Raw genomic sequence first — 18,489 nt, 5'->3', positions numbered from 1 at the left:
CGGCCCGGCTCCCGGCGAGCCCCCGGGCAGGGCGGCGGCCCGCAGCGCTGCGCAAGGCCCTGCGGGACGCAGCCGGTCCGGGGCCCGCCGGGACCCCGCGCGCAGCCCCCGCTCCGCCGCGCGGCCACGGAACTGCCGCCTCCCGCCACCCCATGCCGCCCCGAGCCGCGCTCAGCGGGTCTCTTACCCGCACTCAAGTTACGGAGGAGGCCTTATTGCCCTCACTCAAGATGGCGGCGCCGGCGTCGCGTCACGTGGGAGCCAGGAGGGCGGGGCGGGGCCGGGCGAGGCGGGCGGCGCCATGTCGCGTGCGGGCGGCGGCGGGACGCGAAGGCAGCGCGGAGAACGGGGGGGAACGGCGCTGCTTCCTCCGCTCGGAGCGTCTCGGGGGAGGCCGGGATGCCCTGTCTTATCTCCTGGTCGAGTTCTCGCAGGGGGAAAAATACAACGGCGTCGCCTAACTGAATCGCGGTCGTCTAGCTTTGAATCAAAAAACGTCCGACGTCCGCCTCGCGCCACGCCTCTCCGCGTGCGGCGATCGCGGCGACAAATGGCGCCGCCGCGCTGCCGGAGACGAGGAGAGCCCGCCTCCCCGCCGCCCTCAACCAACATGGCCGCCGCCGCCTCGCCCCGCCAGCACGTGCCGCGCGCGGCGCTCCCGCGGGAAGCCGTCCGGCCCCGCCCGCCGTCGCCAGGCGACCGCGGCTCTCGCGAGAGCGACGGGGGCGGCCAAGATGGCGGACGGGGCGGGTAGCAACGGGGACGCCACGGCGCTGCCGGTGGGCAAGGAGGCAGGTGAGCGGCCCGGGGCGGGGGAGCGGCCCGGTGGGCGGCCCCGGGGAGGGAGGGCGGCCGGGCAGAGTTGGAGCGGTTCGGGCTGAGCGCGGTGTGTGTTGGCAGTGGAGCGGCTGATCCGGGAGAACGGGCACATCTTCACCGAGGCGCAGTGCAAGGTGTGCAGCGCGCTGCTCATCTCCGAGTCGCAGCGCCTGGCGCACTACCAGGTGAGCGCCGCGCCGGGCGGGGCTGCGGGCGGCCGGGCAGGGCCGGGTAACGCTGTGACTGCCCGCAGAGCAAGAAGCACGCCAACAAGGTGCGGAGGTACCTCTCCATCCACGGCGAGGAGGAGCTGGCGCCCGGGAAGAAGATGAAGCTGGACGCCAAGGTGAGACGAGGGCCGGGCCTGGGGGGTCGTGGGCTCCGAGCTGAGCGCTGCCGGGCGGCCCTGCCGTTCCTTGTGCTCTTAGAGAGGGATCTGTGGTTAAGCCGTGTCGGTGAGTACGGCTCCTGTCGCCTTTCCCTCCTAAAGAGCTGCACGTTGCCTCTTACTGAAAGGCCCTCCGAGAGGAGCGGGGGAGCAGCAGGTTGCCAGGAACATCACTGTGTAACGTTTCGTTTTGCTGGCAGTATGGTGCAGGGTGCGCGGTTTGCTGGACTTTGTTGTGCACTTTTGAAGTTTTATTTCAGCTTCTTGGTCAGTAAGGGGAACGCCTGCCAGCTGTCTGCTCCATGGCTCGTTTGGGAAACATTCTACTTCTGTGATTGCTTCAGCTTTAGTCCCTAACCCTCATAGGTTTGTTGTATGGATGGAGGGGAGGATGAAGGAGGTTGCCTCCGTGCAGTGCGAGGCCTAACAGTGACTGCTGCTGCCTGCCCAGCTGGCAGTGCTGATGGCCCAGCTGATAGCAGCGTTTGTGCTCCTTAGCTCACACCTTAGGGAGCAGGGGGCAGCTCGGCTCTCGCTGCCATGCAGTTAGCCGTGTGCTGGGCCCATGCAGGCTCTGACAGCTCCTCTACCTGCAGTGTTTCACTGAGACTGAGAAAAAGAGAATCTGAAGCAGGAACACTGTCCGGTGAAGGAGAGGATGATGCTGTGCCATGGAAGTCCCATTCAGTCAAACAACTTCAACTTAACATTCAGTGTCTCTGATGATTTAGTTTCTTGAATGCCTTAGAATTCCTCCTAGTAACAAACTTTCCCAACCTCAGTCATTCTGTGGTTCTGTGCGCACAGGAGAGCAAGCAGGAAGGCACCAACGGAGAGGACAGGAACAAGTGTTGTCCCATCTGTAACATGACCTTTTCTTCTCCTGCTGTGGCCACGTCTCACTACCTGGGGAAGACTCATGCCAAGAATGTGAAGCAACAGTCCCCTAAAGTGGAAGGTAAGTCTGTCTGCAGTGCCTTTGTGTTGTGAAGCTCAAACTAGGAAAATGCTGCATGTAGTGGTTTTCTATTAAGAGGTGCCATTGGACATGTCATCCTTTTTGTGTGTGTGTGGTCTTGCCTGTGAAACAGGAAAAGCCAGCAGTGTGCCTCCAGATCACAGCCTTTATCAGCAACGTGCTTGGTAGAATGGCTTGGCTAAATGTTCCTGCATGCAAGGAATGGGACAGAGCCCGTTGTTGTTCATGCAGCTGTAGAAGTATCTGTCACAGGATGTGATGCTTGCTTAAAGCTTACAGGGACAAAAAGCGACTGGTGAAATGCCCATGAGATGAATTTGTCAGGCCTGCTCAGCTACAGGGCTGTAGCTTCTGTGGTTCAGGGACTTCTGAGCTGCAAACAGCTGGAGGCTGGGAGAGTGACGCTGGGAAGTGTGAATGTGTGCTCGTCCTGACCTCGTGCTTTGCCCCTGCTGTCTGCCATGGCACATTCTCAAGGCAGGCCCTGACTGTGAGAAGCCTTCAGGAAGGGAGGCTGGATACCCGGTCTGGTGTCTGCCACTTCCCTGTGAGAGGAGCCTGCAGGTGTTAGCTCCTCTCTTTGTGTTTGTGCCCCTGTTGGGAGTTGTTTTACCATGTACCTTCCAGTTCTGGAGCAATAAAAGAGGAGGTTGGGGCAACACGGGTTTATCTGGAGGTCTTATGTCCTCTGACCAGGTTCCTTTTGGGGCTGTTTTATGGTTTGGTTTTGGTTGTTTTGTTTTTTTATTATTATTATTTTTATTTGTTTGTTTGTTTAATGCATGTTTTGGGGAAATAAAACTACCTTTTTTTTTTTCTATCTAACTGACCAAGAGTTTGGATTCATCCTACAGAAGTGGTGCCTGCACAGAAACATCCTGCTACCCTCCCCACTTCTACTGTATCTTCTAATGAAGAGAACAAGGACATTACAGACCCAGACAAGTTCTGTAGCCTCTGCCATGCCACTTTCAACAACCCCCTTATGGCAAAACAACATTATGTGGGCAAGAAGCACAGAAAGCAAGAAACCAAACACAAGCTGATGGCACGCTATGGCCGAACTCCTGACGCACCGGCATCGTCTTTCCTGGGTGAGTTTTCAGCAGGCAGGCTGGTAAGGAGCTGGAGAGCAGGGTGGGAGAGTAGCAGTGTATGTCTGACAGGACTCTGAACAAGGGATTCTGTATGGAGGGAGCAGGGGAGGACTGCTCGTGGTGAGGATCTTGATGATGCCCCATAAGACTGATCTGGTTGGTACTATAATTCCTTGGCAGCAGGAGAGGTTTTTTAGACTGTAGCTGCTGGTGAGGAACTTTGAGTTGTGTTTTGCAATGTTGTCTCATCAAGTACGTGTCCTTTTTATTCTCTGTGCGGATAATCCAGGGATTTTGGCCAGTGCTGTTTCCAGCTAGGTGGATTGCATCCAAAATGGAAAGATAAAAGTGGCATTTGATGCTTAAAAAATGTCTAAGGAACTAGGCAAAGATGGAAGAAATAGGTTTAACTGCACCTGCTGCTTCAAAGCGCATGAAAGCCAGAGAGATTTCTCCCTGAATGCTTTCTGCCTCTGTGTGGGCACTTCATCTGATGAACTAATGCAACTCTCTCTGGAGCAAGCAGGAATGTGGAAAAAATTGAGCTATTAAGGAGGAACTTTAGGCAGACAGTTAACACTCTTTTGGTTTATGATCTGTTCCTTATGAGTGCTTCTATATGATGAAAGCCCTTGGAGTCCAGTGAAAGCATTAGGAGCTCACAGTGAACTCCCTTGTTCTTTCTAGCATCCTTCTGTTGGACCAGGAAGTGTGTAGTACCCTGTTGGATGCTTGAAGTATATAATAAGCAGACAAATCATCTTAAAATCTTCTTCAACAGCTTCTTTCTCTGTCATAAAAATGCCCATAAGCAGAAGATTAATTATTCTAATTCTTTGCAGGCCACCTTTAGCTACTGGTAGCACTTATGAGAAATGAAACTCAATTATCCCAGTAATATTCTCTCCCACATTGTGTAGTCATGTGGGAGATGGAAAAGGTGCTTCATATCTTGTGTTGCCCATCTGCTCTTTACCTAATTAGTGGGGCCTGATCAATGGTTCCATTTTGTTGTGACTCAGGCTGTGGAGCCCCAACCCAGGCTGGGTAAGTGGGCAGTGCTGTTGCCATGTGATTGATGTGTTCTGTGGAGAGCTTACAGAACTGGAGTATCTCCATCCACATCTCTGTGTTGCTTGAGCTGTTCCAGTTGAGGTTACAGAGCTGTGGCATAGTGTGGAGCTGTTCTGGGGGGGACAGGCTGCACTCAGGGATGTATTTTCCTGCTCCCTTTGGCTGTCTCTATGTGTTGACAGCTATGCCAAGCTGGCATGCCAGCATAGTTCTTCCCAGCCCAAACTTCTCGTTCTCTCCTACAAAACCGGGCTTGAGATCAGACTTATACTTTTGTAAAGGCTCTGGTCTCTAAACATACATTCCCTGTTGGGATCTGACCCTCAGCAGATGAAGATGTGTCATTCAAAGCAGAGCCAAGATGCCTTTCTGCTTAAAGCTCCTCTAGGAGCCATCCATGTGAGGTGCTGGAGTGTTCCCTCAATAACCTGTCTACCTGATTTTCAGCAGTGATATCTCGACCTCAGTTGTGAAGGGAGGTAGGTGTGAGTGCTGTGACAGCTCCTCTGGCCCTTCACATCCAAACCCAGCCATTCTGAGAGTTAAACAGTGCCCACTGGAGTCTGAAATCTCTGTGGGGCAGCAGCCAGATGGGGAAGCGTCTGCTGTGCCACGTGTTGTGCTTCTCACTCAGTGATTATGCTGCTCTGCACCCCCTGAGTGAGTGTCCCCTTTCCCCTTAAGGAAGTGTTTACTTTGTGAGGCTCCCAGGCAGAGCCCTTCCCCAGAGAGCCGGAATTGAGGAGCACATAATGCTGCAGGGATGTATGCCAGGACTTTCCCATTACGGGCTGCTGTGGCCAGCTCTGTTGCTTTGCTTGCTTGTTTGCTATCTATGACCCCCAGATCTTTCATTCCAGCAGGATCTGTCATGATACACACAACCACTGCTCTGCCTCCTGCAACTATTGTCACTTTTTTTTTTTTTTTTTTTTTTGCAGTTACTAATACACTGACTGTAACTGAAGGGCCTGAGGATAGAGTTTAGTTTAGTATTCCCAACTGGCACCTCTGCAAGGCTTAGCAGAGCGCTGCGCTGTGGAATTTGACGTTGTGTATAATCTCCTCTGGCTGCTTTTTTTTTTTTTTCTTAATTGAAACATCAAATTTACAAATTTAGTATCTCCCTTGATTTTTTGTTAGGAGACACAGATCAGGAGAAGTGGGAATTTTGGAGAAAAGTTGCAGAGGCAGTAGAACATCAGCTTTGGTGTACTAATTGCTAAGTTTTCACCTATCTGATATTGTGAACTGGTTACAGGAAATGTGTGTTTGTTTTTGTAGATAACAAACCCGTGTTCTGATCAGGAAAGGTTTTCTGGTTGTTCCCCTCATACCACTAACCAGAGTCTGACCAGTATCTGGTGGGGTATGGGATCTTGTGACCTCCCTGCCTGGTCAGGCTATTCATTTGCTACTTGCTTTGTTTAGCAGTCATTTAACACATCAAGTGATTGATTATCTCACTTGTTTCTACCTTAGGCACCAAGTTGTTGGCTAGCTGTGCTGTGTGTGTTAACATTGATGTCTGTTTCAGCTGGGAAGGGCTACCCCTGCAACACATGTAACATAGTACTGAACTCCATAGAGCAGTACCAAGCTCACATCAGTGGCTTCAAACACAAGAATCAGTAAGTAACTTGTTTAACTATGTTTCTAGCCTTGCTTTTCGAACTGTTTTCAGTATAGCTTTAATGCAGTTTTGCACATGTATTTCAAGCTGACCCTTGCAAACAGAACAATATGCTTTGTGCAGGCTTGTGCTGTTTGTTCTGAAGCCAATTAGCCAGTGTAGGTTTGCACCCCCTCAGCCTCTTCAGCAGCTCCCTCTGCAGACAGCTCAAGGATGCTGCTGTAGCAGAAGTGCCTTTCAACTGCTTTCATTTCTCAGAGGTTCAGGTCTGCGTGGCCCTCTGCACTGATCACATCCATCCTGATTCTTGTTAAACAGCACTTCTGTAAGAACCAAGATGTGAATTAAAGCAAAGTGTGATGTAGTGGAGGTCTGCTTGTCATTCTGGTCTCTCTTGGAGCTGCTTGTTCTAAAATTTGGCACTAGTCTGCACGCTCCAGAAACCTAGAATGTATTTCTGAACTTGCTCTCCAAACTGGTGAGTTAAACAGGATAATCCCCTGCACGTATTGTTCATCTTCTGCCAGGGAAATGATTAACACTAAATGTACTTATTCTGGACACTGGCAGAGTTCAGATCTCTGATTTCAAAGCATTACCATAAGGAGGGTTGATAAGTGACCTGGGGTGCTGAGACAGCTTAGAAGCTGTTCAGTGGGTTAGAAGAAAGAGGTATTAGGAAATACTGCCTGAAGCGATGACCAAATTTCCCAGAAAGACCAAAAGGAAAACTGGAATCTTGCACTGCATACCTGTGGAAAAACAGCCCCGTTACACTCTTGAGTATTTGATTGGAAGGCATAAGCCTTGTCAGTCCCTTCGTGAAGGCCAACTCTTGAAAAGCACAGCAGGATCAGTGGATGACAAACATCTAGCCTGATTTTATCCCATTCTAGAAAGATAACACTGAAGGCATTCCCAACATGCATGCATAACCGTTCTCTTTAAGGACATGGATGTTGTTCCAGCTTTTCCAGCCAAATAACTCCCTTTCAAAAAGCTGCTTCTGGATTTAGCTGTTCAGTCATGTTCCAGGCCAGCTTCTGCAGTCTGAAAGGAGCCAGGATACTTGCTTTGTAGTGGAAGCTCTTCATGGTCCTTGAGCTAAGCAGTAGCTAATTCTGCCATACTAAAGGTGTCTGTTTACACACATACACACAGAGGGTAAGAATCCACTTGGAAGCTTTTCTGGCAAGTTGTTGACTTGTCTGTAGTAGGCTGCTACTCTGCTGGCAGCCGTGTTTTCTGAGCACTGATTGCAGCTGACAGATTTCAGAGCCATTCTGACACTGTTTCCTTTTTTCCCTTCTTTTCCTCCTTCTCCCTCCAATGTCCAGGATGCCAGGAGCAGTGCCAGTTGTAGGACCATTCCCACCACAGCAGTATGTCCGGGAAGAAACAACTGCTCCAGGAGGCTACAGTTACTTCAGCCAAGACTTCTAGAGCAAGTTGCAGCACTGTTCTTGGAGTTGTTGGTGGCCCAAGAACACGCATCCTTTGCCAGCCCACAATGGTTTCATTATCCCTCTGGATAAGCAAAGCCCTACCCTCCTGTATGCACCCGTTGAGCAGAACAGGGACTGAATCTGTCCGAAAAAGGATCCAGCTGGAAGAGACTTGGTAGACAGCAAATACTTCACTCCCTTAGAGTAGTTTTCATTGTGTAATTGCTTCCTGTAAAGGTGGGTGCGGTGTGAGAGGAAGTGTGTATCTGGTATAAGGAGAGTCTGGCAACAGGCTGGTAACATCTACCTCCTCCCTTACCAGAGCAAATAGTGGATTCCTGCACCTGGAGGCCAGCAGCCCATGCCTAGAGGTGTGAATGAGACACCTTGTGGGTTGCCTGGCTTTTTACAGACCTAACATAGGAAATGGCAGCGTGGCATCTCTTGTCATGACTCCTCTGGGCAGGTTTGTTTGCAGAACTCCTTGAGCCACTGATTGCCATCAGAGCCTTTCACAGTACTGCAGTTCAGGAGTTGTGTTGTTTGGTGTCTAACAAGTAGTCATGATTTGTGGTGTACAGTGCTGCTGGTGGGAGCAGAGGGCTGATGGAGGAGTTAGAGCTCTTGTTTCTCCAGGCAGCTCAGCCCTCTGCTCTGAGGATTTCCACGTGGAAGGAAGAAACAGTTTAGCCTGGTTTCCTATGGAAACAGGTGTATGTGATCATTCACTGTGTGTGTCTTTACCCCTCATAACTTAAAGCAATCTCAGCCAAACTTGGCAGTGGTGGAAATCTCCGAGACCCAAATGCAATCAGCAGAGGAAGTTGAGCAGGAAGAGTCCATCTCAGGTTTTGTGAGGGTCTTTGCATAAGTGCAGTGTTTTCCCTACTGCCAGCAAAATATTGATAGAGAAGGAGAATTTTAAAGGAAAAACAACAAAAAAAGAGGAGATAAGTATAGAAATGACAGAATACTGTAGTATAGCTTGGTTGAATTGTTTGCTGGCTAAAAACCTACAAGTTCTTTGGAAACCTGACTTAGCCCTTCATTAGACACTACTCGCCCAATCCCTCTCCTCAAAGTTCTTACACATTTGTACCATTATGGAGAAGAGATGTTCTGTCTTTCAAACCTGGAAGTTAAGATAGATGGTCTCTTTGTGTTGTTAATGTACTGGATCTGTTAGAGGAGCCCCCAGAAGGAAGGGCGGGCATCTGAGGCTGTTGTGCATTTAGGATGAGTTCTTCAGATGTTCTGTCCTTGAGCTAGGGCAGTGCCATTCTTTGCTGGCCCACCGCAGGAACCCTGTTGTCAGGCTGGCCTTGTGCTCCGCGCCAGTGCTCTGTGTTGGGCACCATGGCTTTGTCCCATCCTCAGTGCCTCTGTGGAGCTGAGAGTTGGCCGGCCTGGGGCAAGTGCCATTGTTTTCCTTCCCCGGGGCAGGAGGACAGAGACCTGCGTGGCTGCAGGAGCAGAGGTGATGGACGTGCCGAGCAGAGCCGCTGCCTCCCACTGCTGCAGCAGCTGCTGGAGGGCACTGTGGGGCCCTGCGCCCCCGGTGCTGCGTTCCAGGCTGAGCAGCTGCCGCCTTTGCAGGGCTGAGAGCCAGGCTGGGGGGGCACTTCCAAAACCCTGCGTGTGCTGGTCAGGTTAAGCAAGGAGAGAGAATTGGTTGCTAATCTCTGCACTTGGAGTGAATGCCTTCCCTCCCCGCTCAAGGCTGTGCACGAGCTTTGTTTGCCTTCACCCTGCACAGGATCTGCCATCTCCCCTTAGGACAGGTTCCTGCTGGGCTGGATTTGCCTTCCTGATGTTTTCCAGTCTTGCTCTAATGCTGAGGGCTAACCTTAGCCTCCTGCTTGAGAGGGAGTTTTGTTAAACCAAGCAAGCTGATCAACCAGCAGAAAATTGCTGAAGTGAAGTAAAGGAAGCATTGTGTGTCTGGTGGCACTGGATGGCCTCCAGCTCCGATCTCCACTGCTTAGCTCTCGTCTCGCTGCACGAGGGCAGGTGCCTGCTAGATGTGCTGTGCATTGACACCAAGAGGTATCCATTTCCAGCACTGCCCAGTCCAGTGTGTCACTCCATTCTGTGTACTGACAATTTTGCCTTCCTCTGTACATGATGTTTATGTATCTGCTGTTTCCCTAAGGTGAAGCTCTCCAAATAGAGTGTTTATTACTACTTCTGGGTGCTGCCTCTTCACTCTAGCCCTTCCTGGGTTTTTGCCATCCTTCAAAGCAAAAAAGTGGATACAGACATCTCTGACTTGTTTGGGAGGGGTGGGAAGCTTGTGTTCCCATCTGCTATCCCCAGGCACCCTGAGATCCAGACAGAGCCACTAAGTGCCTTCCTCTGTGCTCCACTGGCACGTCTGCATGGCCTGGGGCATACCAACGTCACCGACGGGAAGGCAGGACAGTCTGCACACACACAGTGCTGGCACTTCTGCAGACTGTTGTGCTGCTTGTGCTGAAAACATCCGTCACAGCCACGGGGCACTTGGCTGTTCTCTGGCAGCTGGGGAGCAGAGTGATGGTGTGCAGCCACTCCTCTGTCTGCACCACGCCTCACTGGGGCAGGATGTGCTCCCAGCATGGCCTAGATGGGTGCCCCCCCAGTGCCCAGGCTATGTCCTGTTGCCAGGTCCAGCTGGCCCTCACCTCCTATCCTGGTACCACACTGCAGCACCCACGGGCACCCCGCAGCACGGTGCCACAGGAGCTGCAGCCTGGCAATGGGGCGGTGTGCTGGGGAAGGCAGAGCACACTGTGGCCCTTTTGTCCCACAGCACTGCTGCCTGCCCCTGCCCGGGCCCCTGCGGGCAGCACCTGGCTGTGCCGGGGCTGCAGCTGCCGTGGCCAAGCCCCAGCGCCTTCCGTGCTGGCAGAAAGCACAGGGCGTGGAGCCACCACGGCCACATCCCCGTGGAGGTGCCGCCATCCCCTGCTCTTTCATAGCCGGCTCTGCAGAGCCCGCCCAGCTGAGCCCCGGCACGGCACTGGGACCCGCTCAGCTGGGGAGGAGCGCAGCCCCATCTGCAGCCCTAACCACTGCCCTCCCTCGTGGTCCTCCTGTCTCCAGCAAGTAAATCGGGTGCAGATGTAAGGCTGGGTGCCTGCTTGCCATTAGGGTTTGGGAACACAGGGGTGGCCCAGCTCCTGCCCTGCAGCATGCTGCTGCTCCCAGGGTATCCTGCCTTTGAGTCCTGCAGCATGGCTTGCTCAGCACGTGGGGTGTGCAACATCCTGGGTGGCAGCACCTATACAGACTGTTCCTGAGCATGGTATGGCTGTCTCCAGAGAGGCTGTAGGATGCAGCTCATGCTGTGCTGCAGGATGCTCCCTGCTTGCCTTGGAAGGAGCACAGTGCCTGCTGATGAGGGCTTGGTTGAGGCTCACATCCCTCACTCCGCAGCCCCTGTGCCAGGCCTGTGTTTTCACCTCCCAGAGGGAACAACAGGTTCGTGTTTGCCAAGTGGTGCCTGGTTAAACCTTAACCCGGCTGGGTTGCTCCATCAGTCCCTCCCTGTGAGAGATAAGGATCAGCAAGAGTGCAGCATTCGGCTCCCCAGGCAGCAGGGACTGAGCTCCTGCCCTGAGCCCACTCTGCAGGACGAGCTGTAGGGCTGGGACCTGTGTCCCACGGCCAGCTTCTCCATGCCCAGCAGCCATGCACCCACAAGGCTGGAGCAGGCACCGGTGCGGCTGACCAGCAGGCTGCAGGCTTGGCTGGGGCAGTGATGCCAAGTGCTGAGGGCAGTGGGGTTGCAGAAAGCTGGTGGGTACTCTCACATGGTTCTTGTGGCCCCACTCGCTTGGCCTCAGCATCCTGACGCCATGCATTCAGGGTGCTGAGAGCCAGGGACCTGCATCCCAAACAACAGCCGTTCAGGAGATGCCAAGAGAAACTTCCAGGAGGAAAGAGCCCCCTGGGCTCCAGCCCCCCCAAGAGCTGCTGGCCGTGCACGCTGGCCGCAGGTGTGACCGCAGCAGGACCAGCGGCGAGCGCTGGGGCCAGGCACAAGGGGCGGCTGTGTTCCCGCAGCCCCGGCTGCCTTCCAAGAGCAATATTGTTGGCACCAGGCAGGCTCCCTGCGCCGGCAGCGCATACATGGGCCTTTCATGACGGGAGTGGGGATGATTTACTGCCTGGGGGAAGGGGCAGGAGTGGGAGGATGGAGCCCCTGCGCCCAGCCCCTCGTGCGTGCTGCTGCTGCGGGGCCCTGCACACGAGCGGGGCTGTGGGTCTGGCTGGGCACAGGCAAACATTGGGGATCACCCCTCCTTGGGCAGAGCAGCTCCCGCTGCCCCATCCACCTCATGCCCACTTCTGAGCACCCCCACCCTGGGCAGCTCAGTGGCCATGGGAATGCGTGCTCCTCGTGGTGCCGTGGCAAAGCAAGGTTCCAGGGCAGGGCCGTGCTGTGGCACAGGGATCCGGCACTGGCACAATCACCCCTTGTTGAGCTGCTGGCGTGACGGTACTATGGCGGTGCTGCCGGAGGCGGGCAGCAGGCGGTGGGCTGTGCTGCCATGAAGGGCTTTTTGTTTGCCTTCAGTTGCTGCTATAAATCAAGCAAGGCAGCCCAAGCCCCCCAGCCCCTCAGCTGGGAGGGGAGCAGCTCCCTGCAGCCTGCACCCCACTGTCCCATCGTGGCACGGGACGAGCCATGTGCCCACCTGGCTCCATCCCCACTGCAGGAACCAGGCAGGAATATGGGGGGTCTCGATGCCCATCCCAGGCTCCCAGCACTCTTGCAGGGCTTCGTGCATCCCTCCCCAGACAGCCACAGGGGATCTGCTGTTCCCACCACCCGGGGCCCGGCTGCTGCCTCTGCCTCGCTGGGCATCTCTGTGCCCCTCGCTTTTGGTTTGGTTTGATTCAAATCGAGCCGAACCCAACATTTTTCTGCGCTTCCGGCACTTTGCAAAGCTCTGCGGAGGCGACTGCTGCTCCGTGAAATTGATGTTCTCGTCCGCTTCACGCGTCGGCAGGAATGCACTGTGCAGAACAGCTGCTGGGGGCTGCGGCCGTGGGGGCTCCAGGAGGGGAGCGGGAGCGCAGGAGAAGAGCTGCCGTGCTGGGACGTGGCACTGCTGCGCCCCGAAGTCACGACGCTGCGGGATGGGGGTGACAGCGACAGCCCCGAACGGCGCAGCACCGCAGCTCCGTCGCAAAGCGGCTCCGGGAGGAGCTCCGGGGCTCAGCTCCCGGCTCCGTTCCCGCACGGACCGGAGAAACGAGAAGCGGCCGGGACTGCTCCCGGTGCCGGGGGTCCCCCCGGGGAGAGGTGTTTATGGCGCGGATTAGGGCCGGGCCGGCCCCGCCTCGCAGCCCCGCGGTGTTTTACGACGCGGCCTTATGGGCTCCTAATGGGGGTCACGGCCACTTGATGGCCCCGGCAGCGATAACGCCGCGCTAATTGCAGCGGCGGCAATTAGCCCGCGCGCCCCGCCACGGGAACGGCGCCCGGCAACGCGCGGCGGGGGCTGCGGGCTGTGGGCGGCGCCGCGGCACGGCCGGGGCCCGGGGGCGGGGGACGGGGGGTGGGCAGCGGGCGGGGCCGGGGCCGCCCCCGGCGAGGCCGCCCGCGGCGCCGCGTAACCCGAGCGCCGCCCTACAAAGTGCCCGCGCCCTCGGCACAGCGCGGTGGGGTGAGAGTCGGGGCCGCCATGGGGCCGCGGCGCTGAGCGGAGCCCGCCCGGCCCCGCAGGACTTTGCCCGGGCCCTCCCCGCCGCGGCCGGTGCGGGGCTGGAGGAGCCGCGCCGTCGGGGCTCCGCGCAGTCGGCTCTGCCCGACGGCCGCGGGGCAGCTCAGCTCCTCGCCGCGGTGCAGCTTCCCGCGGGAGGCCCGGAAGATGCTGCCGCTCTGGCTCGTCCTGGCGGGACTGCTTCTGGCGGCCGGCCCGGCCTCTTCCCACCGCGGGGATGTGGAGCCAGGTACGGGTGGGACGGAGGTGGCTGAGGGCGGCTCCGTTGCTGGTTTTTCCCGTCCCCGCTTCTCGCAGCCTTCGCGCGTCGGCAGCCCGGCAGCGGGCTGGGCACGGTGCGGCGGGCAGTGCCGATGCGGTGCGGTTGAGCCGTGGCGGTGCGGTGGTGCGCACGCGGTGCTGACAGCTGCGGGGCTCGGGGCGCGGCGGCAGGGCGTGGGGCACGGGGACGGAGCAGGAGCTGCAGGTCCCGGCGCAGCCGTACGGTCGCTGAACCGCCGCTGCTTTGGTTTGTCCCGGCGGTGGTTTTACTCTGAGCGGCTCTGGGTTGGAACGGAACAGAATATTTGCTTTGGAGCTGCTTTTCCAGCGTGGGCCAGGCCCGTGGGGAGGGGGGGTTGTGCATGGGGGAGGAGGGGGGGGGTTGATGCCGAGCGCTTCCAGTCCTTTCCTATCCTAGTGCGGCAGGATGGGCGCGGACACCCTGTTCCACAGACCCCTCTGGAAGGGCTGTGGCATGGGTGGCCTTGGTCGGGAATACGGCAGTGCCAGGCGGCCGCGGGGGAAGCCTTGTTCCAGTGCCCGGGGGCAGAGTCCAGCCCTTGCACGCGTCTTTGGCCGGACGGGGCGGCCAGGCACTGTGCCGTTGTGTGTGTGCTGTGCACACCGGGAAGAAGCATGGTGGGACCCTGCTGTCGGGGCGCGCTGTGCGCAGTGCTCAGAGCATCTCTCCCGGAGTGCAGAGCTGTTTGAGAGCCCGCTGCTGGAGTCGGAGGAGGAACACCTCCTGTTGGACCCGGGCAATGCACTGAAGCTGTACTGCGATGCTAACCAGAGCGGGTCCAGCGTGGTCTGGTACAAGGAGTCGCGGCCACTGCTCCCGGGGCCCCGCGTCCGCCTCCAGCAGAGCGTATTGGAGATCACCGAGGTTGCCTACGAGGACTCGGGGCTCTACGTGTGTCGGGCGCGGGGCTCCGGGGAAGTCCTGCGCAACCTCACCATCTCTGTAGGGGGTGAGGGCCCAGAGCAGTGCTGAGAGGAGCGCAGCCCGATTTCCCCATCCTGCAGACAGGGGCATCCCTTGTGACACACTTTCCCTTGCAGACTCGCTGGCATCGGGTGATGATGATGAAGACAGCGATGGGGATGGTCCCCACGGAGATCGCAGCGAGGAGCCCGTCTATGTGCACAGAGGTAATGCTGCCATGGGGGAAGCAACTGGGGGCAGCCCCCCAACCAGGGCCGTGAGCCACATCCCACCATGTCCACTATTTCTCCCCAGCACCATACTGGACTCACCCACACCGCATGGACAAGAAGCTGTATGCTGTCCCTGCGGGGAACACGGTCAAGTTCCGCTGCCCAGCCTCGGGCAGCCCCAGTCCCAGCATCCGCTGGTTCAAGAACGGGCGTGAGTTCCGGGGGGAGCACCGCATCGGGGGCATACGGGTAAGGGCCCCCCACGTCATCATCCCCTCCTGGTGTCTGGCTCAGCTGCAACCTCCTGAACCTGTTACTCCCCATCGCAGCTCCGGCACCAGCACTGGAGCCTGGTGATGGAGAGTGTGGTGCCCTCCGACCGTGGCAACTATACCTGTCTGGTGGAGAACAGCTTCGGCAGCATCCGCTACAGCTACCTGCTGGACGTGCTGGGTGAGGGTCTGCAGGTGGTGCCAGGAGGGGTCCCTGCCACTGTGCTGGGGAGGAGAGGGGATGGGCTGCAGGGAAGGAAGGCGGAGGAGCCTGTCCTCCTCTGCTCTACTTGACCAGCCCTCGTCCCAGCACCTGAGGGAGGTGGGGCTGGGACACCTCTGGGTACTGTGGTGACGCTGCCTTTATGCTCTGTGTGCAGAGAGGTCTCCGCACCGGCCCATCCTGCAGGCGGGGCTGCCTGCCAACACCACTGCCCTGGTGGGCAGCGACGTGGAGTTCTTCTGCAAGGTGTACAGCGATGCCCAGCCCCATATCCAGTGGCTGAAGCACATTGAGGTGAACGGCAGCAACTACGGCCCTGATGGGGTGCCCTACGTGCAAGTGCTCAAGGTAGCATCTGGGGGGTGACAGGGGCACACAGAGCTTGTCCATACACGGGGATGCTCACGGTCCCTTGCTCTGCCCACAGACGGCAGATATCAACAGCTCCGAGGTGGAGGTGCTGTACCTGCGCAATGTCACCATGGAGGATGCAGGAGAGTACACCTGCCTGGCAGGGAACTCCATCGGCCTCTCCTACCAGTCGGCGTGGCTCACTGTGCTCCCGGGTAGGGCTGGAATTAGGGCTAGGGTTAGGGTTGGAAGCAGCACAGGGACCGTGGTGTAGACTGACATGTGCTCTCCCTCTAGAAGAAGAGCTGGTGCACGAAGCTGAGGCCCCCGAGGCCAAGTACACTGATATCATCATCTACACGTCAGGCTCGCTGGCTGTGGCCATGGCCCTCATCATTGTGGTGCTGTGCCGCATGCAGACACTGTCGAGCAAGCAGCCCCTGGAGCCCATGGCAGTGCACAAGCTCTCCAAATTCCCACTCATCCGACAGGTGAGGGCTGAGCTGGGGGCACCTTGGTGACAACTGGCCCTGCTGCTGCCACCTGTCTCTGTCACCTTGTCTGTGGGACTGCCCTCACCTGGTTGCTCCCAACAGCACCGGGTCTCAGCATAAGTCCCGGGTGTCTGAAGGCTGCTGTGTTGTCCCTGCAGTTCTCCCTGGACTCCAGCTCATCAGGGAAGTCCAGCACGTCGCTGATGCGAGTCACCCGCCTCTCCTCCAGCTGTGCCCCCATGCTGGCGGGTGTCGTCGAGCTGGACCTGCCCCTCGATTCCAAGTGGGAATTTCCCCGAGAAAAGTGAGAAGCCGGGGGGGGCTGGGGCCAGCAGTGCCATTGCCCATGGGCTCAGATTGGGTCAGCCCCTCGGTGTGCTCATGGCTCTGCCTCCCCTGGCAGGCTGGTGCTGGGGAAGCCCCTGGGCGAGGGCTGCTTTGGGCAGGTGGTGCGGGCGGAGGCATACGGCATCGACAGGCAGTGGCCGGACCGAGCCATCACCGTGGCTGTCAAAATGCTCAAAGGTAATTTTGTGGTGTCTGGGCACAGCTGCTGCACTGGTTTCACCCCAGCACGCAGTGACACAGCCCTCTGTCTCCAGACAATGCCACCGACAAGGACCTGGCTGACCTCATCTCCGAGATGGAGATGATGAAGCTGATGGACAAGCACAAGAACATCATCAACCTGCTGGGAGTGTGCACGCAGGATGGTGAGGGGCTCAGGGGCAGGGGGCTGCTGGGGTGGATGGGGTAAGGCTGAGTGTTGTGTGCCCTCCCCAGGGCCCCTCTATGTGATAGTGGAGTTTGCTGCCAAGGGCAACCTGCGCGAGTACCTGCGGGCCCGGCGGCCCCCCATGCCTGATTACACCTTTGACATCACGGAGCTGCATGAGGAGCAGCTCTGCTTCAAGGACTTGGTGTCCTGCGTCTACCAGGTGGCCCGCGGCATGGAGTACCTGGAGTCCAGGCGGGTAGGGATGGCGGTGCGGGTGCCACAATGCAGGGCATGAAGCCTGGGCATCTCCTGGGGGTAGTGGCCCCAGGGGGCCTGGGGTGGGAGCTGCCATCTTACACCTGAGTGATGTGTTCCCCCTGGCAGTGCATCCACCGCGACCTGGCTGCGCGCAATGTCCTGGTCACAGCAGAAAATGTGATGAAAATTGCTGATTTTGGCTTGGCCAGGGATGTCCATGACATTGATTACTACAAGAAAACCAGCAATGTGAGTGTGGGGCTAGGTGCAGGGCGGGGTATGTATGGAAATCCGTAAGCCTGGCTGAGCTGAGGTTTGTTCCTGTAGGGCCGCTTGCCTGTCAAGTGGATGGCACCTGAGGCACTGTTCGACCGTGTCTACACCCACCAGAGTGACGTGTGAGTACTGGGTCCCAAGGGCTGCCATGTGTTCAGGGTGAGGTAGCATTGTAGGGCACTCAGCTACAGGGCAGGGGTGCTCCATGGGGTGAAGCTCTGCTCTGGCACTGGCCAGAGCTCTCATCCCTGCTCCCAGGGCACAACAGGGTGGAGGAAACAGGGCTCTGCCTGCTGTGGGAGGGGCTGGGACAGTCACAAAGTCCTGTGCCACGTGCATCACAGGTGGTCTTTTGGGATCCTGATGTGGGAGATCTTCACTCTGGGTGGCTCCCCGTACCCTGGCATCCCCGTGGAGGAGCTCTTCAAGCTGCTGAAGGAGGGGCACCGTATGGACTGCCCATCCAACTGCACCCACGAGCTGTGAGTACTGGTGCTGGGGGGTGGGTGAGTGGGGGGCGGCAGCACCCCCATAACGTGCCCTCATCCCAGGTACATGCTGATGCGGGAGTGCTGGCATGCGGTCCCCTCGCAGCGGCCCACCTTCAAGCAGCTGGTGGAGGGGCTGGACAAGATCCTGGCGGCCATCTCGGAGGAGGTGAGGGGAGGAGGGGACGGTCCCTGCAGGGGCACAGGGCAGGCAGTGACAGTGCTGTGTCCTCTTCAGTACCTGGACCTCTCCATGCCCTTCGAGCAGTACTCGCCCTCCTGTGAGGACACCACGAGCACCTGCTCCTCTGACGACTCTGTCTTCACCCACGACCCATTGCCGCTCGCTCCCTGCCTCTTTGCCTGCCCCAGTGGCAGGACTTAGGGGCAGCAGGGCCAGGCGATGCCAGCAGGTATCCACACAGGGCTGTTCCCCACTTCTCTGGGCCTCCACTTGTTGGGGACTGAGCTCCTCCTCAACGGTTCTGCTTCGAGTCTGCAGCCTCACAGGGGTGGGCATCACCCTGGGGCCCCCTGGCATCGCCTGGAGAGTCAGCTGTTGTCCAATGCTTCAGTGGAAGTGGCTCCTGGGCGGAGCCCCGCTGCCTGCCTCTGTACATAGCCATAGAGATGAATATTTATGTACATGAAATATCGAGCTGATAAATTATTACTATTTTTTTTTTTAAATAGATCTTGGTGCAGTTTCTGGGCTGCTCCCAGGGGTGAGGGAGGAAGGCAGTGCTGCTGGGGGGGCAGTGCCACAGGTGCAGGAAGTGGGGTCCTGTGCCTCCAGCCCCACTCCAGCACAAAGCACTGTTGCATCTGTTCCCCATTAGCT

General features: G+C 57.4%; 3 protein-coding genes across 7 annotated transcripts in view; 2 read left to right on the top strand and 1 right to left on the bottom strand.

Annotated features, from left to right (window-relative positions):
* UIMC1 (ubiquitin interaction motif containing 1) overlaps nucleotides 1-555 on the bottom strand; it is a 33,422-nt gene extending 32,867 nt beyond the window's left edge. For both annotated transcript variants that reach the window (XM_031598159.2, XM_031598160.2), the window contains exon 1: nucleotides 188-555. The gene's annotated coding sequence lies outside the window, so the exon portion shown is untranslated. The remainder of the gene's footprint in view (nucleotides 1-187) is intronic.
* Nucleotides 556-644: 89 nt separating this feature from the next.
* On the top strand, nucleotides 645-9,619 carry ZNF346 (zinc finger protein 346). Of its 3 annotated transcripts, none has more exons than XR_004167601.2 (7): nucleotides 645-795; nucleotides 901-1,004; nucleotides 1,073-1,165; nucleotides 2,015-2,165; nucleotides 3,041-3,280; nucleotides 5,840-5,988; nucleotides 7,328-9,619. XR_004167601.2 is itself a non-coding variant. In XM_090151046.1 (7 exons), the coding sequence occupies exons 1-7, from the start codon at nucleotides 735-737 to the stop codon at nucleotides 7,431-7,433; spliced, it is 798 nt and encodes a 265-aa protein (XP_090007172.1). In that variant the 5' UTR covers nucleotides 645-734; the 3' UTR covers nucleotides 7,434-9,619. The 3 variants fall into 3 exon arrangements, 2 of the variants coding, with proteins under 2 accessions (XP_090007172.1, XP_031454017.2); XM_090151046.1 differs by having other exon boundaries at nucleotides 901-953; nucleotides 5,895-5,988; XM_031598157.2 differs by having other exon boundaries at nucleotides 5,895-5,988.
* Nucleotides 9,620-13,077: 3,458 nt separating this feature from the next.
* FGFR4 (fibroblast growth factor receptor 4) lies at nucleotides 13,078-18,318 on the top strand. 2 transcript variants are annotated; one of them, XM_031598156.2, is made up of 17 exons: nucleotides 13,078-13,378; nucleotides 14,112-14,381; nucleotides 14,473-14,562; nucleotides 14,651-14,817; nucleotides 14,898-15,021; nucleotides 15,221-15,411; nucleotides 15,491-15,629; nucleotides 15,712-15,905; nucleotides 16,067-16,212; nucleotides 16,312-16,433; nucleotides 16,511-16,621; nucleotides 16,692-16,882; nucleotides 17,011-17,133; nucleotides 17,212-17,282; nucleotides 17,505-17,642; nucleotides 17,712-17,817; nucleotides 17,887-18,318. In XM_031598156.2, the coding sequence occupies exons 1-17, from the start codon at nucleotides 13,297-13,299 to the stop codon at nucleotides 18,031-18,033; spliced, it is 2,412 nt and encodes an 803-aa protein (XP_031454016.2). In that variant the 5' UTR covers nucleotides 13,078-13,296; the 3' UTR covers nucleotides 18,034-18,318. The 2 variants fall into 2 exon arrangements, with proteins under 2 accessions (XP_031454016.2, XP_031454015.2); XM_031598155.2 differs by lacking the exon at nucleotides 14,112-14,381 and having other exon boundaries at nucleotides 13,082-13,378.
* The last annotated feature ends 171 nt before the right edge of the window (nucleotides 18,319-18,489 follow it).

The sequence above is a fragment of the Phasianus colchicus genome, chromosome 15 (genome assembly GCF_987193195.1).
Source record: "Phasianus colchicus chromosome 15, bPhaCol1.hap1.1, whole genome shotgun sequence".
NCBI lineage: Eukaryota > Metazoa > Chordata > Aves > Galliformes > Phasianidae > Phasianus > Phasianus colchicus.
Note: the sequence above shows the minus strand (reverse complement) of the source record. Positions and strands in the feature narration are given on the sequence as shown.